Source organism: Neopsephotus bourkii, unplaced genomic scaffold, assembly GCF_033783945.1.
Source record: "Neopsephotus bourkii isolate Nb327-2 ecotype Australia unplaced genomic scaffold, CSIRO-AGI_Nbou_v1 NB_1139, whole genome shotgun sequence".
Lineage (NCBI taxonomy): Eukaryota > Metazoa > Chordata > Aves > Psittaciformes > Psittacidae > Neopsephotus > Neopsephotus bourkii.
In genome coordinates, this window is record NW_026901625.1 from 908,786 (window position 1) to 928,505 (window position 19,720).

At 51.5% G+C, this 19,720-nt stretch overlaps 2 protein-coding genes across 5 annotated transcripts in view; one reads left to right on the forward strand and one right to left on the reverse strand.

The window, feature by feature from the left end:
* Positions 1-14,944: 14,944 nt before the first annotated feature.
* FAM72A (family with sequence similarity 72 member A) lies at positions 14,945-18,634 on the reverse strand. The gene is made up of 4 exons (XM_061362840.1): positions 18,439-18,634; positions 17,407-17,484; positions 16,217-16,341; positions 14,945-15,324 (listed from the first exon to the last, which is right to left on the reverse strand). Exons 1-4 carry the CDS (start codon positions 18,588-18,590, stop codon positions 15,230-15,232), a joined length of 450 nt encoding a protein of 149 aa, XP_061218824.1. The 5' UTR covers positions 18,591-18,634; the 3' UTR covers positions 14,945-15,229.
* A 423-nt stretch (positions 18,635-19,057) lies between these two features.
* SRGAP2 (SLIT-ROBO Rho GTPase activating protein 2) overlaps positions 19,058-19,720 on the forward strand; it is an 87,701-nt gene continuing 87,038 nt past the window's right edge. For all 4 annotated transcript variants that reach the window (XM_061362841.1, XM_061362843.1, XM_061362844.1 and 1 more), the window contains exon 1: positions 19,058-19,186. The gene's annotated coding sequence lies outside the window, so the exon portion shown is untranslated. The remainder of the gene's footprint in view (positions 19,187-19,720) is intronic.

Here is a 19,720-nt window from a genome sequence, read left to right on the forward strand (position 1 = left end):
CAGCAAAAAGCCCATTGTGGTGCTTAGGCTGGTGCTTGGTGCAGCTGAGTGCTGTGGGTTAGTGCATCCCACAGCAGACCACCCTGGAGTGTCAAGGTAACACTGCGTTAGGTGACTGAATCAGCAGCTGGTAGCATCAGTCTGCAGGAAGCACAGCACGAGGTGCTGTCTCCATCACCAAGAGCCAACCTGTGCTCTTCAGACATCGAGCACAGAGGCACAGGGGCTGGGATTGCTGAACTGGGGGCGTTGCTTTGTGAGCAGCTCGCTGGGTGAGTGAGGATGTGAAGCTTGCTGGCCTGGGGCTGGGCTGGCTCCAACACAAGGGCTGTATCTGTGGTACATGACAGTGTCGTGGTGCTGCCAGCACGGAGCAGACTTGGGCTGTCGTTAGCATTTAATCACTGAGATGCTTTCTGTGGCTCAGGTCAGCAAAAAGCAAGACTGGGTCCTTTTGCACTGGTTCAGATGCTGTAAAATGAATGGTGTTGCAACCGCTTTATAGCAGCTTGGGATCACCTCCTTGGGAAGGCTGAGGGCTGGGAGCTCCTGGGATCTTGTGTTCCTTTTAATGCCAGCTCCCTGTCACAATGAAGACATTTTGACTTCCCTCCACCTCTTGGAAACAGGAACTGCTGAGATGTTCCCTGTCCTACAAGCTCAAAGCCTCCATTGCTGCTGTCACTGACCCGGCTCCATAGATGCATGGGATGGTTTGGGTTGGAAGGGAACTAAAGATCATCCAGTTCCAACCCCCTGACCTATATCTAAGTGGACCCCTGGTCCAGTGCTTCAATTGGGCCTCCCTTTGCCCTCAAGGAGGGAGATAACCCTGTGTAGCAGAGCCACGGCTCTGGGGAGCGAGGACAGGAGCACCCAGCAGTGTAAGGTAACCCGAGGGCAGATGTGTCCGTGTCCCCTTTGCTCCCCCCTTTCCCTCCTCCAGATTTGGGCTTCTTTCCATTTAATTAAACCCTCTGATGCCGCTTAATATTAGCGAGGATGCTTGGGAGCGTGAATAACCATGCTCAGCACCCGGCAGTGCCTGCTGGGGCACCGGGCAGCACAGGCAGGTTTGATTTGACTGGGAAATCCACGTGGAGCTGTAGAACAAGCAGGACAACAGCAGCTGAGGGTGAGGAGCTGAGCTTTGAGGTGGCAGTGCTTAGAATCACTGCCTGGAGCCTGAGCTTGGGGGGCTCCATCCGTGCTGTGAGCTGTCCCCCCCTTAGACAGCCTGTATGGGTGGGCTTGGAGCAGCCTCTCCTCCCTGCATGGTGATCCTGGAATGCTTTGGAGCTGGTGAAGAGCACTGGGCTCTGCTGTTGGATAACAGAGCCAGGCCGGGGGGATCATTGCAGTTAATAACTCTATTGCAGTTTACTTTTCCCTTGTTTCACTGGGGCTTTCCATTGACCCCTATGTGTGGAAAGAGTCTGCTTAAGCAGGGGCAACTGCCAGAGGGGAAACTGAAGCTGCAGGCATCTTGGAGACAGCAGAGTGCTTGTTTGTCATCCTCACGTTCTCCCTGTTGGCTTCCCTGTACAGCCAGGGGTGGCTGAAGACTTCAGTCTTCAAGCGGAGATGCTTCCATTCTGAAGCGGAGATGCTTCCATTCTGAAGCGGAGATGCTTCCATTCTGAAGCCTTCAGTAGCATGAGATGCCCTTCTGGTTTCCCACAGAGGGCAGCTCTTCATTCAGTTAACCCACTGGGCGTTTCTTACCTACCCAGGAAGCCCTTGGACTGCCAAGCAAAGGGGGTTTGAGATGCTGTGGGATGAGTTCACAGCACCAGGACTTGCTCTGGAAGCACTGCTATTGGGTGTGCTGCTTCCTTTGAGCTGTTTGAGCAACTTCTTGCCTTTGTGTGTCTGAACAATAGGACAAACCAAGCCCAATGAAGCACATTGCTGTAGTTTCCCTCCACATGCTTAACAGATAAGAAGTGCCAGTGGAATTGCTACCTTCAGCGTGCAGGAAATATGGGTTGGGTTTCCCCCCTATCTTAGTGTGTGAAAATCTCCTTGGAAACAGCTCTAATGGTCTGCCTCCTTTCTGCAAGGCAAGCAGAAAGCTGTGCTCTAAATATGCTGCTGCTCCCCATGAAATGGCTGTGGGCAGAGCATCCTCATGGTGTTGGTGGAGTTGGGGATGCTGCCTTTGCTCTGCACTGTGGTTCTCTGCTGTCTGTGCCTCATCACCAATGGAGGTCCCAGGGGAGCCCCCGGCTCTGCCCAGCACAGGCGATGCTGCCCCAGAGCCTCTCTCATTGTGACCCATTGAGGCAGAATTCCCCGCTGTCAGCCGGGAGATGCGGCTTCCCTGTGCCCCAGGCTGAGGACAGGGCACTGCCAGCTCCGAGGCTTGCACAAGCCCTTCATTAACACCCAGTTCTTTGTCCTTTGGTGAGCACAAGAGGAGTTAATCCTCCAACTGCTCTCACCCCGGTTCTTGGCAGGGGCGGGAGCCTTTGGGGAGGCAGTTAATGCTCGTTAATCCCCTCCTGGTGCGGGGTGGCCGAGGAGGAGGTGATAAAGTACAAGCGCTGCACACGATGTGCTGCCTGCTGGTGAGGTCGGGTCAGGCAGCCCGGAGCTGTTCCCGGCTCCCTGGGACCTGTCCTGCACCCCGCAGCACGGGCGCTGGGCTCTGCTGTCCCCTCTGCACCCCGCGGGTTTGAAGCCCCCCTGGATGCTCTTCCCCAGCACGGGGGCATCGCATGGACGCTTGCTGCAGGGAGAACGGAGGGCTATGCCCGCTAATGTTGGTGTGGGGAGGGGGTGTTTGTCACCTGACTCGGGTTTGTACCCCAGTGCCCGGGGGGATATTCAGCTCCATGGGAAATCTGGTTTAAACCTTTCGGGGATGAACACCTGCAGCTCAGCCTTAACCTGAAGCTCAATCTCTGATTCCTTTGGGCTCCTGTGTACACATGGGTGCCTTTGGCTGCAGAGCAGGAGGACTTCTGCTGCTGAGCAGAGCTGCTCTGGGGGGGCAGCAGCTGGGATTGGGTGCTTGGATGCTAAAGCCAGTGATGAGCAGCTCTCCCAAGCCCAGCTTGCTCCCCTTCATGCTGGTTGCCCACTGAGGTGTTGGAGCACCACGGAGCAGAAGTGATTCTGCCCCTCCTCAGCAACTGATTGCAGGAATCAACTGAGCTGGTGCCTGCAGTGATGGCAAAGGAAGGTGAAGGCTGAGGCAGGAATTGAGCTGATGTAGAGGCAGGGCATGAGGGGGGTGTTTCACTGGGAGGCTGAGCTCCTGCAGCTCCTGGTTGGGGTCGGTGCTGGTTGATGGGAGCAGAGCACGGCTTTGTCTCTGGCTCTTCCCCGCATGCACGGTGCTGAGTGCCCAAGCAGCTCTGAGGAGCTGGTTCCACATGTGTTTGCATGACAGGTTTGGGAGGCCACGGGGCTGTGCTCGGTGCTGCTGCAAGTGGGAAACGGTGCCCCCAGTTTGGGGAGCGCGGTGTCTCAGAGCCTGCCAGATGAATGCTGTTATCCCTTGGGATTCGCGTGGTCTGCGGCCGTATTTTGGGCTGTGATGGATTATCACTGCATCACACAAGCAGATCACAGCCTGCACTGAGAGCCTGCAGGTAGGGAAATCAATGGATGTCTTCCCTGCCCTTTACATTGTCTCCCTGTCTCACTGAGCTGCTGTAGGGTAGAAGATGAACTGAGTTAGCGTGCGGGTCAAGCATCAACCAGTGGTTTTACTTTAGGGTTTCTGTATGAGAGTATGGGTATTGCTGTAGCAGTGACAGAACTGCATCTGTTCTGCATCCTGCCTTCTGGGCAGCCTCCCTGCTGGCTGAGGCAAGCGTGGGGAGCCTCAGAGGGTGTTGAAGGTGCAAGGGAGGGAGAGAATCCTCCATGCGTTGGTTGAGGTTTTATGGGGTTTTGTTTGGCAGCACAGTGAAAACTGTGAGGCCCCATGCTCCGATGGGGTCCTCATTCCTAATTAGATGGGGTTTGAGTGCATGTTTCTGCCCTGAGCCTTTCAAAGCCCTGTAATTGCTTGTGTTTAGTAGATTGTCTGCATCCGGGTGCATCTAAAGAGCTTTTGCTTGTCCATCACTACTGATCCCAGCAGGAGTTTGGGTCCATAACCCAGAGAGCTGTGGGCTCCCCTTGCAGATCATTCAGAGCATCAGATCCCAGCCCGAGGCTTAGCAGAGCATTGTGCCTGCGACACCGAGGTGAGAGCAAGCACGGGCAGCAGATTTACAGCTAAGTGTTGGGCTAGGGTGAGCCGCGAGCATCGGTGCTAAACCCCTCGTGTTCAGCCAAGCGAGGCAGGGAGGCTTGAACCTGCCCTTGGTGCTCCTGGCCCCAGGGTCTCTTCAGTTGCTTGCTTCCATGGCGAGCCCTCAATACAACTCAATCAGTGCTGAAGTCCTCAAAGCAGATTGGGACAGGATTAGTGCAAGGGGAAAGCAGAGCTGCAGGGGAAAGGGGCAGCTCCCTGATGGGACCTGTGCCGGATGCTGCTCTGTTCCCTCCTGCTGGTTTGTGGGTAACAGAATTCCCTGCCCATCCCAGCGGCCAGGCTGCACTAAGGACCTCTCAGGGTGCATTGTGCTGGATGCAGGGACTGGATGATGCTAAGGTCCTTTCCAGCCCTAACCATCCTATGATCCCATCACCCGGATGAGGAGCAGAGCACTTCTGACACTGCAGCAGAAGAGAAGAGCATGAGGTGGTGCTTAGGGAGTTACAAAGGTCCCTAGAACCCTGAGCGAGCCCATTCAATTGCTATCCCAACTGCTGACAGCCAATATCCACTGTCCTGCCCCCCAAGCTAATTGATTTCATACATGAGTGACTCTAATGCCGTCATTTAGCCCTGTCTGCTGGTGGAGGCTTTGAAGTACACACTGATTATGCAGGGAGCAAGCTGGGAGCTGGGTAATAAGTTCCTACAAAGTGCGTGCTGCTGGGAGGCCGTGTTGCATTAAACGGAGGGGTTTATTGTTGCTGTGGCTTGGGCTTCAGCGTGGAGACAAGCGAAGCAGCAGCAGAGGCTGTCACCAGAGAGGGAACTGCAATGAGAGTGTTGGGAATGCTTACAAACTACCCAAGTGTTAATGATGGGGATCCTCTGAACACCTCATTCTTCACCTCATTTGCTTGGTTTTGCCTCGCTTCAGGCAGGCTGTGGTTAATGGAGGAGATGGAAGTGAAGCAGCTCGAGGATTTGGCTGTTGTGGAGCTGAATGGAATAAAGCACAAACATGCTGCAGTCTGAGGGTGCTGAGACATCCTGGGGTGTGTGAGAGGTCTCAGCTCGTCCTGCATCAGCCCTTGCAGGGTGGAGCGGCTCCTGATTTCACCCTTGAGGTTCTCCTCAATGTGAACATCTCAGGTCTCCAGAGATGCCATGTTCGCGGTGGAAAAGGGCTGAGGCATTGAAGGTCTCTTCTGTGGAGCACGTTAGAGGGGCTTGGAGCAAGCTGCTCCGGTGCAAGGGGTCCCTGCGGTGGCAGGGGTTGGAGCTGGAGGAGCTTTAAGGCCCCTTCAACCCAAACCAGCCTGGGATTGCCTCCAGGGCTGGGGCGGCCGCGCTACCGCCACGGTCCAGCAGGTGGCGCCGTGGCTCCGGCTGCCGCGGGGCGCGGCCGGGGCTCGGGCAGTGCCGGGACCGGTACCGGATGCTCTGGGGCTCAGCCCCGGGCTGCATCAGCCCCGTAAGAGACGGCGGAGGCAGCGGTATGGAATGGGAATGGGGCTGCCCGGGCAGCGGGAAGTGTCCGTGCTCCCTTCGGCTTTATCCCCTTGAAGGACGCGCACTGCTTGGGGCACCCCGCCGCGCTCAAGGGAAGGGTGACTCGTCCCTCTGGGGCCACGAACACCGCTGAGCAGACGTTAGCACTGCTTGCACCCAGTTCCTGCGATGCCCCTGCTCCCAGTGCGTGGGTCACTGTTGGAGTCTCATCCCCGGTACAGCACATCCCATGCCACCGGACTCGGGATTTCGGGATGCATGGGACTTGCCAAGCAATGCTGTGGCTGTTGCCTTCCTGCTGGTTAATTCCTGGCCAAAATCCTTGCTCCGTGCATGCTGCCATGGAATGGTTTTGGTTACCCATAAGCAGCAGAACGGTCTGGAACCGGCTGGGTGGCTTCCACGGGTTTAAAAGCGAGGTTTGGGTGCGATTTGTTGTGTTTGAGGTGTGAAATGTCTGGATTTTATCCCTGTGCTGGCAGGAGCATTGCAGTGAGGGAATGTGCAGAGAGTGAGTGCTCAAGGCCAGGTTGGACACAGGGGCTTGGAGCAAGCTGCTCCAGTGGAAGGGGTCCCTGCCTGTGGCAGGGGTTGGAGCTGGAGGAGCTTTAAGTTCCCTCCCAACCCAACCTGTCCCATGGTTCATGCACTGATCTTGCTGTGTTTGTTCCTACCACTGTCCATGTTTTGCCTTTCTTTCCCCCTGCTCAGACTAAGACAACAGCGATCTCTAACTGAGGGCAATGGGGGGGTTACCTCTGTGCCTGGGTGGGCACATCACGCACGGACCTTGATGCGCACATTGACCATTGCTGCACAACGCAAGGTTCCTTTTCTTCCTTTTGCCTTCCTCTGGAGCTTCTGAGCCAGCCCCTGGCTCCAGGAGGATCCAGCAGTGAGGAGCAGGAGCATCAGCATCAGCCACGTTCCTTTGGAGTTTAATAGCGGCGGCCTTCCCCTGCTGCGCGCCTCCAGGCTTGCAGACCCCATTGGGCATTCCTGCTTCGGGAGCCGATGGCTGTGGCCACTGGGAGCTTCTGATAAATGTTGGCACATCTGATTTATTGCCTGACTCGGTTCCCAAGGAGACCACGTACGCAGCAGCCTGAGATAAGCAGCTTATAACCTGAAGGCGAGGGCCTTGAAATATCGGTGTCCCTTTCTCTGTTCCCATTGATAGCAAGCTCTTGCTTTTCCCTGCTATCTTCATTTCACTCTGTCATCAGAGAACGACATACTTTGCGTTGTGCTGAGGAACCTTCCTGCCTTTACAATTGGCTTCAGGTCTAAATGCAGTCAGGTTTTCTGTTCTCTCTTCATGCAAATCTGTTGAGCATCATAGAATCATAGAATAATGGAATAGTCGGGGTTGGAAAGGACCTTGAGGGCATCCAGCTCCAACCCCCTGCCATGCCAGTGTCTTACATGCTGTGACACCCCCTGTGCTAGACCCATAGCTGGAAGAACCCCCCATCCCTATGGGACATGTCCAGGCATGCACGGGCTGTGTTACCCTCAGCCCTGCTTATCTGTGTGCTTCAGCCTCCTTGGTTTGAAGAAGACACAGTTCACGTGTCCACCGGCTGGAGAAGGCATCCGATGTGTGGGGCGCAATCTGGGGCAGTGGTAACCTTATGGTGATGCTTTTCCAGCAGTAACTTGAGCAGGATGACAAGCTGGAACAGCACCAGCATGGGCATGCAGGAGGGGATGTGGGGTATGGTGGGGCTGAGGAAGGGGCTTTTTGCACCAGATAAAAGCAAGGCAGTTTGTCAGGCATGAAACAGCTGGGTTTTAGCATGAAACCATTGCTGGGTTGTGTTTACAAGTGGGAAGAGGAAGCAGTTGGGTTTTGGGTTTTACAAAGGATGTAGAAGGTAATGGAGGAGGCAGAAGGGCTCCTGCTTGACTTGCAATGGGGTTTGAACATGTTCTGGAAGCCCTATCTCCAAGATACTGGGGTATTCATGCACTGTAGAATGGAGGCAGATGTCCTGAGGCGTTAGCCAAGGCAAAGGGATGCGTGTGTGTTAAGGGACCAGCAGCCTGCTCAAGTGGAGCAGCAAGGCCCATCTCTTGCTCCTATTGGCATGCCCAGGCATCGCTTGGTAGGGAGCCAGCATCCCAGGCTGGATGGCTTCACCCGCCTCAACCTGTGCTTTGCACCTCCCCTCCCACTGCTTCATTCCACCCCTCTGAGGCTGTGCCTTGCCATCAGCAGCCCCCTTTGCAGGAGCAAGAGAGACGAGATCAGTCTTGAGGTTGGTCTGAGCCCATGGTGTGGCTGTGATGGAGCCGTAAACGTCTCCCTTCCATGGGGTGATAGACTGCCGTGCAGTGATTGCTGAGCAGGGAAGGTTGAGAAGCAGTCACTGTCTCTGCTGTGGCATCAAAGCCTGCGTTGGTGTGGAGTTTCTGCTCTTCAAAGCGCATGGTTTGAGCCAAGATACACTCGGGTGATGTCTCTTCTCTCCAGGTCATTTGCAATCCAAGCTTGTTTTCAAGGAGTAAACTGGGCCAGGGTGAGTTTTTGTGGGGGAGAGGTAAGTGACAAAGAGGGAACCAGTTCTTTCTGTAGCAGAGAGGTTTTCAGGCCGTAATTAATGTGTCTTCTCCATGCATGTATGTGCATGCACACACCCAAACAGAGCTGTCTTTGATCTCTCCTGGGAGGCCAAGGAGAATACTGAGAATATAGAATCAGACTTCTTATTAGGGACAGTGCGTGGGGATAACAGCACTGCTTCCCCTTGGGCTTTGGAGAAGAGCAGGCTTGGATCCACCCGGCATCTCTCGCTGGCCATTGTAGCGCATGATGCGATGGGACTGCCGTAAGTACAGCAGCACGGCACTGGGAGTGCTGGTTGCTGTCAGGTCTGGCGACAGACACCACGATTAATGCCAGAGCCATCAGTGCCCACGTTTTGAACCCGCTGGCAGGAGCAAGAGAGGCTCCAGTGATGCAGGAAGAGTGGCAGGTTGCTATTGAAGCCGCTGCCCCAAAGCTGCCTGTTGTTAAGTCCTGTGGTGTTTCATGGTTGACTTGCAGCAAGTGCCGCTCCATTTGCGGAGCGTTGCTTTGCGCCATCCGAGTGGCACAAATGTAAGGAGCAGTCCATGTTCATGCATCACTGGAGTGTTTGCACCCGATCAGAGCGGGGAGCCAGGTAATAAGGCAGAAGGTTTCTTAGAGTGGCCAGGTCCAGGTGCTTTTAAGCTTTGATTCCAGAAGGACTGGATGAATACACACCTCCTGCCCCTGCTGAATGCTGCCGGGGAGATGGGAAAGGCGTTGAGCTGGATCTCAACTCCCAAGCTGCAGAGAAAGCCATTGGATTCTGGGGTAAAACTCACTTTAGAGTAACGTTTGCTTCCCAAGTGGGCTCCAGGGAGGAGCAGAGCCGCTGGGGAATGCCCTGTGCTGGGTCTTTGCACAAGAGCAGGTTGCTTCATTCTGCCCAAGCATTTTGGGTGTTTGTTGCTATCTGAGGGGGTGTGGGTGACACTGCAGGAGCTTTCACAGCCCTCCCTCAGTGTCACCCTGGGTCAGTCCATCTGCCTCCATGACCAAGTAGCTGTCATTTGACTGTGTCGCCTTTGCTGCCCACCCTAGGAGAAAGCTATTGCAGCTTTGGTGTTCTGGTGCTCTAAGCCCATCCCTCCCTCCCTGTGTGCAGTTCAGCTGATGAACCAAGAGAAGTGCATTGGCCACAGCAAACGGAGCTCTAAAACACCTCAAACATCTGCACTTGAAAGTGTTTAGATTCCAGGTCTAGCAGCCTAATGCACAGTTGAATACATGGGGTTGGAAGGTGCAGCCTGGGTCCTGGGCTGGGCATAGAGCCTGTCCATGCTGTCTTCAAGTGGGTTGGGGCCTGTAGCTTCACACTGTGTGGTTTTAATTCGGGACAAAGTCTGCTCACAGCTGGAAGCTCCTCGTATCCAAAGCAGCTCGAGCTTGTTGCACACTGTCCTGTGGCTCTTCCCTTGCCAATGGCTGCTGAGGAAAGCTCTCTGGGAGCGATCAGCAGTGACAGACCAGATCTGTGCTCGTTGAAGCTTTGCTGGTCTCAGAATTACATTTAGGCTTCTTCTTTTGAAATGAAGGCAAATTGGAAATGGAAGAACAGCTTCTGACAAAGCCCCCTAAGGGTGTGGGCAAAGGCGGTGTGAGCTTTGTATTCCCAGTGTCCTCAGTGTCCTTTGGCCTGAAACCCCTCTGCTTCTCTGGGCAGTCTGTTCCTGGGGCCTGGCATTGGCTCTGAGCGGCAGATGGACAATAGGAAGAGGCAAAATCAGGCGATGCTTTCCCTATTGTTTCAGTTGTTATTAGCTTGCTCTCGTGTATGGAACCATCAGATGTTGCCCGCAGACTCGGGACCTGTTTCCCTTTGGTTTTAGGTTCCCATAGAAGTTAGAGTCCCCGAACACTGGTGTTTCTAGCGTGGTCTCCTCCGTTAGTGGAAATTTCCTATTCCAAAAGCCGTCCATATGCTGGAGTGGGATGAACTGATCAGCTCCTGCTATGACACAGCAGGGACGCATCCGAGTGTGGCTGCAGCCACGTCGGAGCGATGCTGGGGTATTTTTAATTAGCACTTTCCTCCAGGAAATCAGTGCACTCGGAGCAATGGGAAGATGAAGGCTCCCGTCCCAGCCTTGCTTTGGAGCTGCCTGCACAGGCGTCTACAGACGCTGACATGCAGATGGCAGTGCTGAAGAGTGCGATGGTGCTAATTTCCCTTGTGTGGCATTACCCAGAGACATCAAGCTGTCAGCGTTCAGATGACACAAGAAGTGAAGCGCTGCAGATTTTGTTTGGCTCCTCTCTGCCTGGTTTGTTCCCTGTTGTGGTGGGGTTTTTCCCCTCGTTGCTGTCCAAAACGCGAGGCATGCTTTCTGATGGGAAATCAATAGAGTGCAGGCTCGCTTTAAGCTTGTTTCATGCGTGCAAGATGACAGGAGACATTGCAGACAGCAAAGCACCTCAAGTGTTCCCCTGGCTGAGAGCTGCTTGGAAATGCAGAGGCTTTTTTCAGGGAGCAGCAGAGTTGATATTCCTGGTGGGAACAGGGAATGTTGGCTGGTGCATGAGCCACTTGGAGCTAATGTCACAGGAGGCGTTCAAGGCAGACATCCTGCTTTTCTCTCTTGTCATTCCTGTATAGTGCATACATGGAAGAGCGCATCCCTCAGTCCTCTGAATGCTGGATCTGCACAGATTTGGAATAACCTGTTTTCTTTGTAGCCTCTTTATGGGTGCTTGGCTAGAGGCGATACCCACATTGTGTGCTAGAGCAAGAGGAAACCTAACCATGCAGAACTCCAGAAACACTGGCACAGAGAAGGACCCTTGCTTGGAGTATGAGATGATGGAGTATGTGTGCTGGAAGAGCTGAGTCTATTCATAGACTTGCAAATGCCGGTTGGAAGGGGCAGAAGTGATGCATGGCTGCAGGAACAGGCACAGCTCAGCTCTCTCTTGTGATCTCAGAAGTAAAGAGTCTCTTTTTCAGGCTTACACAGCTGGGGTTTTGCCTCTGATCAAGGCAGCAGTGCCGTTCCCTCACTGCCCCTTGACTGCTGCATGTACAGTGGAGTTCTCTGAACCTACAGGTTGCTGGGCTCTTAGTTTCTTGCACAATAGGCACCCACAGTTACACTGCACTGGCCCATAGACACTCCCTTAATCCAAATAACAGCACACAAAGGCTGTTTACTTGGGACACGCACTGTTCCTTGGGGTATGCCTTCAGAAACCACACGGTCTGCAAACATAATATGTAGTGATGACCTCTCATGACAAAGTAATTGGGTGATTTATAATAAATGATCATCTATCTTGACTCGAACAAGCGTGCCAGCTCTTGCATGCCAGGGAGAGAGCAGAAAATAAAAGCCAGCTTAGTGATTTCTGTCTCTTATCATGGGACTCTTCCTCAGATTCAAACCCAGGCACTTCCAGGTTCTGTCCTAGGAGAGGTGACCCATCTGTCATCTAGCTTGAAGTGGATGAACTGCATTCCAGGCTGTGTAAAAAGAGTGTCTTTCAAGTTGAACCTCCCTTGGTAATCAGCCTATCAGTTTGTACTGATAGAGATCACATATGGTATTTCATTATGGACTGATGCTTGCCCTGGTCCTTGCAGCATGCTGTCTACTTGGCAGCTGCTTTGCATCCTGGAGCTGGCTGCAGTTCAGTGGCAAAAGAATTCTTAACTGTCATTGTAAAGCACTTTGGGATGAATGGTGTTGCATAAATGCAAGGTTATGATTAGGTATTAATCTGTTCTGGAATAATTAAGAGTTTTCAAATGTGCTTTTTCTAGTAAGTCTTATTTAATACGGAGGGGAGTCGATTTGTCACTGTCTTGCTATGACTTTCTCCTACCCCTCCAGCTAGCACTGTGCATTGCAGATTATGCATAGCAGGAAAGGAAATGGTTGACTGTCGATGGCAGCGTGATTACACAGGTCCCTGGGATTTAAAAATCAAACCAAAGCTACTTATCCTCCAGTGGCTTTTGGGATTCGGCTTCCAAATGTTTTCCTCCAAACAAGTCTGTGACCCTGAGCCTACAAGTCTGTGTTACACAACATCTTCTAGCTGCTGGGAGCAGCCCTGGCTCTGTGTGTGACTGACCCGTGCCCTGTGGCAGATGTGATGCTGCGGGTGTTCCGACTGGCTGCATCCATCTCGGCTGCGCTGCTGGTGCCAGGAGGCTCTGGAAGTCTTGCAGAAGAACTGACTTTGAGTCTAGACCCTTTGCCTGCTGTTCAGTCCCTTTGGAATAAAGCCAGATCTGATTAGAGGCACTAAAGGGCTTTAATTACTTGCCTTGTGTACCCTTAATGAGCAGAAGAGAAAGGCCTCAGGAGTCAGTTCTTGTTTTTCAGCTTTGTGCTCTGCTTTTGGCTTTGGCTGTACAGCAGCGATCCCATCAAACTTCACTGTACAATCCTTCCCACAGATGACAACAGCTGCCTGGCTCTTGCTGTATCAGACTGACCACAGATCTATTGGGAAGCTGAACCCTGCTAATACATTGATTCTGGACATTATCTGTCCTAATATTCAGCATTATTATACCAAATGCCTTGCAAGCATCACCTTCCAGATGATTCACAACAGATCCCAGGGTTGTGCTACAACACACACATCTTGTATGCTGAAAACTACAGAGAAAAAACCCATAGAGACCTGAGTTGTTTTATTTCAAACAAAGCTTTGGGTGGGGTGAAGCACTTGGAGTGTTTCTAGAAGTACTGATCTGGTTTTATGCTTGCTCTTTTGTATCAGGTATATCCATCAACCCGGAAAGTCTGTCCCTACACAGGGTGATGCTTGGGAACTTCACCCAAAGCATGAAGGCCCTGTGAATGCAGGCTTTACCACAGACTGCTTAGTCAGATCTCTCTTTAATTTTAGATAGAAAGACTAGAGGTAGCCCTAGACATGATTAGCTTGTTTGGTAACATTCATGCCAGCCAAGGCAGTAGATGATGTTTATTTGCTTTGTATATAATACCTATAGCTTCTTTAGAATCAGGAAAAGAAAGGACCGAACTTACTTAAAAGTTGGCTCATTTCTTATTTCAAGCTGATGCCTGGTTGGGATGAACTAGCTCAAACAGGCCTGTGCAATTAAAATAGTTCATAGTAGAACTTCCAGTTCCATGTGTACAAACAGATAGGGAGCAAAAACAGAATGATGGGCTTAATGTGAAGAAATTACAGTCTTCTACTTCCCTGTGGGAGCATCGCTCTCCTGTCAGCTCTGCCACAGCACTGACTTGGAATTGGGAAGGTTCTAAATAGCAAGCATCGAACTTGCACCAAAGCAGAGCTCTATCATGGGGATTTTGGTGGAACTATTGTGTTACTTAGACAAAACCAAGCAGGTGTATCTTTAGCTCAGAAATTCTGTTGGAAAACTCTTTGTGAGAGATGCCACCTTGCCAGCTTAGTGCTGTAGGCACAACAGGATCACATTCCTGCAGCATGGGAAACCGGAAAACAGAATGTTGTGTTATAGGAGAGTTACCTGATTAAACACCCTTATGGCTGAGAAACTATCAGGTTTGTCAGGGAGCTCTCTCAACCAATATCATGAAGAACCTAATAATTCAACATGTACAAGATCTCACTTCATCATTTTGATATAATTATATATCCAGATTTACTACAACCCAGAAGACTATGTAGTCCAAGCCTTTTATTTCATGAGCTGACATAACACACACATACATATATATACACATACATTATATATATACACACACACCAATATACATTTAAACAATGCAGAAGAGGTAGTACCATTAATTAGGAAATATACAACATGCAGTAAGAATACCAAGACAATTCATCTCTGTCCTCATTGCACCTCTTCCAAATATCACAAGAGGCTCTACAATGATTTATTCTGCATCAATCCAATTTTACAAGTGTGCTCTGTTCTCTTACATGCTTGTGCCTTGAGTTTTCTAAAGGTGATCCTTCAGGTGGCTAGCTGAAGGGGACAGTAACTGGTTCATAAGCTAAGTGCTATAGCTGTAACAACTTGGATAATGAGCTTTGAATCCATTACTTCTTATAGGATTGTCTGTACACTTCAGGATGTAAGGCTAGGCATGAACAGCAAGTATTTAACCTGATGTCTTTTTGTTCTTTCTCTAAGACGTGACCAGGTGACACAGCTCCCCTTCTAGAGGGATGTCTGCCCTGCAAGAGGTAGAAAATAACATCAAAACCTGTATGGGTTTTGGTGTTGACCTTAGGAAAATCTCCAGTGTAGCCTTGAAGTTGTAGTAGATGGGAAGTAACAGTATTTAGGGTTTATCAGGGAGGGGGAAGTGAACTTGATCTCTACAAAAACATGATCCTGAAAGACGAAGATGGGAATACTATAAGATAATTCCTGAGTTTACATCAAGGAGCATCCTAGTATGCCCCAGCTGCCCAGAGAACAAGCAGGAGAGCCCAAACATAAAGCCAAAGCTCCAATATTTTCAGCCACTTACTCAGCAGCTCTATATACTCCAAATAGAAACTCTGGGTAATGGTGTGTCTGACCACAAGAGCAGAGCTCTTTCATAACTTCATCAACCAGACCGACTCCTCCTTAAGGTTTTTAAGCTATACTTACAGCAACTGAGAGACTTTGTACTGTGAATACTGCTTTAGGAAAGAAATAAAAATACAGTTAAGAAGGATTATCAGCTGTTGAGACTTTAATGTAAATGCAGCTTCCATCTGCTTTTCCAGCTTCAGCCAAGGCGTGTGTCTGTAGTCAGAAGATGCACACTAGGCAGATTCCAAGAGCCAAAGGAAGGCTACAGTGAAAGAGGAGGATGAGATGTTCCTTTTTTAGGACTGTTTTCCAGATTTCCTGTATTATTTAAGCTCTGCTGGGCTAGCAGGAAAAAAAAAAAAAAGTCTAAGCAAAGCAGCAATGCAACTAATGGAGGGAAGATATTGTAGTATCTCGTAGATCATATTTATCTGATATGCTCCTCCTCAGAGATGCAGGTTGTATCTTCATCTGTGCTCTCCTCCAGATCTGGCAAGTTGCCCCAGAGCAATACATTGACACCTGGTGGGAAGGAGGTAAGGAGACAAAGGAGGGAAGAAGAAAGAAACGCAGCTATTTTTGGATTGTGACCTTATTTTTACGTTGCACAACTGTGTTTTCAGAGAAAATAACGACTCCAGTCATTGCAAACCCAGGTAAGTCATGTTCATCATACATACGCTGAGACTATTTCCTATTTTTCTTCCAAAGTGATCTTGAGGGCTGGTGTTTACAGCATAATTAGGAGAATAAGTCCCTGCCCACAGATGTATTTATATAGCTCATTCATGTAGCTACTGATAATCCCCTCGTGGCTGATTTATTTTGAAACGCATTGATCTAAACCAGAGGGTGACACTGAAAGCTTTAGACAAGGAGTTCCTCCCTTCTGCAAGGAGGGGGGATGATTTGTCAGAACGCTATGCATTCCTCAGGACTCAAGGCAAACGATTGCTGACACTTGGCATCCAAACAACACCTACCTGTAGAAACCAAGCAGCACGAGCTGTAACTTCATCTTGAGCTAATGAGGACTTGGTTATACAGGGGCAAAGTGACAGCGTGACTCACCCAATGAGTGTCCCTTGGACAGCTGCTTAGTAGCCCAGGAGATACTGCTATAAATAGCACCTGGTGGCTGTGTATGTGCTCCTTTATGATAGTGCTTCAGAAAATCCTGACTTCTGCCCACAGAAGGGGAGAGTTAAATTGTTTGATGAAGAGATATTTCCACTTACTTAGAAATTTTCATTTACAAAGGAGATGCAAGGAGTTCATGAGATTAGCACCCCTGTAACACTTGCCGTATACCTCCATATGTTACACTCCCTCCAGATGCTTTAACTATATTGAGATGCCTCAATAGAAGGAGGTCCTAGAATTCCAGGTTTTAGGGAAGAGAAGCGTTCCTTACCAGAAGAGTCTAGTCTGTTGATGCCAAAGACTGCTTGGCTGTGAAACATCCAGAAGTGGCCATTATTGCAAGACAGCAGGCAAGGTTTGCAGGGAGAAATCACATGATAACCAACAACGTTACCACTAGGAAGACAAGGGAAATAATAAGCAACATGAACCTAAGCAGACAGATGTTGTTGGCTTTTGCAGCTAAAGCTAATGTTTAAATAGCCAAGGTATTGTAATGCTCCTATTTTGATAAAGTTAAGGGAACATAGTTAAACAAGCATCTTAAATACAGATAGAACATCTGTTGGGAGTTACAGAATATCTAAGGTTTAGATCTTTGGCATAGAGAGCCACTTAGTAACCTGAATTGTGTAATCAGATTAGTTTACATACCAACAAATGGTGGGGTATTTGTTTTTTTGAAGCCCAGTGATTCCATTGGAATCAGAAGTTAATCACACACAAAACATCCATCTGTACAGAATCACTGTGCACGGGAGAGTATCAGTAGTAGGAGCAATGAGACTGAGACTATCAAAGCCTTATCTCCTCTCCCAGGGTGAAACCTTGAACAATCATTTTTCTATTTTCTCAGCCACACTCTGGTGGGATATTTCTCTATTTCTACCTAAAAAATATAATCCTGTGTTCCTATCAGAACCCCCCCATCCTTTAAATCCGAACCAGGCACAAGTCTGGATTATGAAGTGGAAATTAACTGTGAGCTCTTTGAGAGTTGTTGTTTTTACCTTAAATATCAGAAATTAATAAAGAGGATAAAAGAACTCCAAGAACTTTAGTGACAGCATGTTCCATCTGCTAGCAACAGCTAGATCTGCCAAGAGGATGTTCTATTAATTAGAATATGAGTAACTACTTCTTCCTGCGGCCTTATTCACACAACTCTCTCTGTGTTGAAGCAGACATTTAATCAGGCAGGTGGCACACAAGCTTTCCCATCTACTCACAGTACTGACAAGGTTGTCACATCTCCACTTGGGACTTGCACAGAAATAGACTGGCAGCCAAGCCCAGAAGTAGTGGGCTGAGTTTCTATCAAGCAGCATTACATTTGAAGTAGCGAATGCAATCTGTTCATTCAGCCCTCAGCTCTTCGCGCTGCAGTAGGCTGCAGTGGAGAGGTTGGAGACATTGTGGTGTGCTTGAGGAGGCATTAGAGTCATCCAAGGGCGTTCTTACCACTTTAAACACGCGATGTTCTTCAGTTTGCATTTGCAGGTATTGGTAAAATAGCAGCTTCCAATGAAATCAACAGTGCTAGACGGGAAGAAAGTCAAAATACTGAAGTTTAGACGTGGCTCTGATTCCTACTATGATGTTTTGATAATTCAGGTCTGAAATCACACAATGATGTTACCATTAGTCTTGTATGTTTGGTTTATTTTAAACCCTCCCAAGATCACACAGCCCCATTTCCCTGTCAGCTACCAGCCAGGCTCATATGGAAACTAAAAGACACCCATGTGACGTTATATGAATCAGAATCACAAAGTGGTTTGAGTTGGAAGGGACCTTAAAGCTCATCCGGTGGCACTGGCAGGGACACCTTCCACTAGAGCAGCTTGCTCTGAGCTCCATCCAGCCTGGCTTTGAGCACTGCTAGGGATGGGGCAGCCACAATAGATCCTGGGTCCTCACAAGTGAAACCACAAAGCGCTGCCTCTCTTAGTGCTTGACTAACACATGCTCATCACCGCAGGCTGCAGGGCACTGTCAGTCCAAAACCTGATTAGAGACATTGCCCTGGCTCCCGGTGAATCTCAGGGAGGCTATGGAATAACAGCTTAAAGGCTAGGACATCTAAAACCAGACCTTTGATTCCTTATCTCCTTTTTAACCCGTGCTTTCTCATTAACATGTTGTTTTGCAACCTGATTTCCTTAGTATTCAAATGCTGTTATGGGAAAGCAGCAGGCAGGCGGCGGGAGGAGGGGAGTCACCCTGGAGCCAGTGCGCGATCAGGTTTGTTCTGTTTACGGGGCTTTATTTCAATTTCTAATCTCTGCTCCAGGAAGGAGCTGCCGGAACTCCCTGTGGCTTCATCTGCCCCAGGAAGAGCTCAGGTGAGGGCTTTGATTCCTGGGTGAGGGACAGCTTTGCTCTCGCTGTCCCGCCGGGGCTGAGGAAGAGCCGAGTGGGACTGGGGGTTCTGGGGCCTTTCCCTATAGGGACCCTGTGCGTCCCGGCCGCCCCCCGGAGCCCGGCGCTTACCCCGAGGGCGGGATGTCGGTGGAGTAGAGATCGATGTCGGTGTCTGCCAGCAGCACGGCCTTCATCCCCCGCGTGCTCAGCACCTGCTGGCAGAACCGGCAGCACAGCACCGACACGCATCGGTCATCGAAGGTGCAGCTGCTGACTGACATGGCGGCGCCCACCGCCGGGCCTCGCCGCTACCGCTACCGGTCACTCCCGTCAGTCCCGTCCCGTTCCGTTCCGACCGGTCCGGCAGCCGTCAACGGCCACGCTCCCTCCTGTCAGTTTGAATTCCCATCCTCCACCTCCCATTGGGCGCACCAGGCATCACCCTCTCTATCTGATTAGTGGAGATGCGCAGTGGGTCCCGCCCTCTCCTTGCACGCTATTGGAGGAGACGGGTGGCACCACCCCCACCACCTGGATATTGGTGGAGGGGCACACCCTGCCTTGCTCCCATTGGCCACGCCGGTAGTCTATTTGCATTCCTCGTCCCGCCCCTGCGCAGACCTGGGGCGGAGGTTAACTGCGCGGCCTGGAGGGGCGGTGCCACGAGTGCCAGGCGGCGGGAAAAGGGGCGGGACAAGCCGAGAGACAGAGCCACTTTATTGGCTGCGGCTCCCGTCACTCTTGTCCAACACTCTCCTCTGATTGGGCTGGTCACGCGGTGGGGCGGGGTTGCGGTGGGCTGCTGAGGGGGACCCGGGTGGCGGGCGCCAGCGGCCGGAGGACGCCCGGCTGCGGGAGGCGGCTCCGCAGCGCCCAGGTAATGGCCCCGCTCTGCCGCCGGATCCCCTCCGCTTCCCGGACAGCTCCGCCGGGCGACTGCGGGCAGCCCCCCCCGCCTGCCCCCCCCCTCAGCGCGGGCCTGAGGCGGGGCGCGGGGCCACGTCCCCCAGCCCCGGCCCCCCCACGGGAGCCCCCTCCCGCTTCCTCTCCCCGCCGCCCTCATTGTTCTTCCCGGGCGGGATGCGGATCCGGCGGGTGCCGTGTTTATTTATTTCTTCCTCCATACGCGCATCTCCCGCGGGGGCCGCGGCCCCTCCCTCCCGGCACAAAAAGGGCGAAAAAGAATAAAATGCATTAAAAAAGCGGGAGAAAAGTTGCGTCCCGCCGAGGGCCGCTCCCCGCCCGCCTCCCCCCGCGCACACCGGCCCGCACACCGGAGCAGGGGCTGCGGAACCCCCCGGGAGCCCGCACCCCCCGCAGGAGCAGCGGATGGAGCCGGCGCGGCGGTGGGGGGGGGCCTGGGCTCGTCCTGCGCTTCCCGCGCCGGTGTCACTGGATGCAGGGTCCAGCG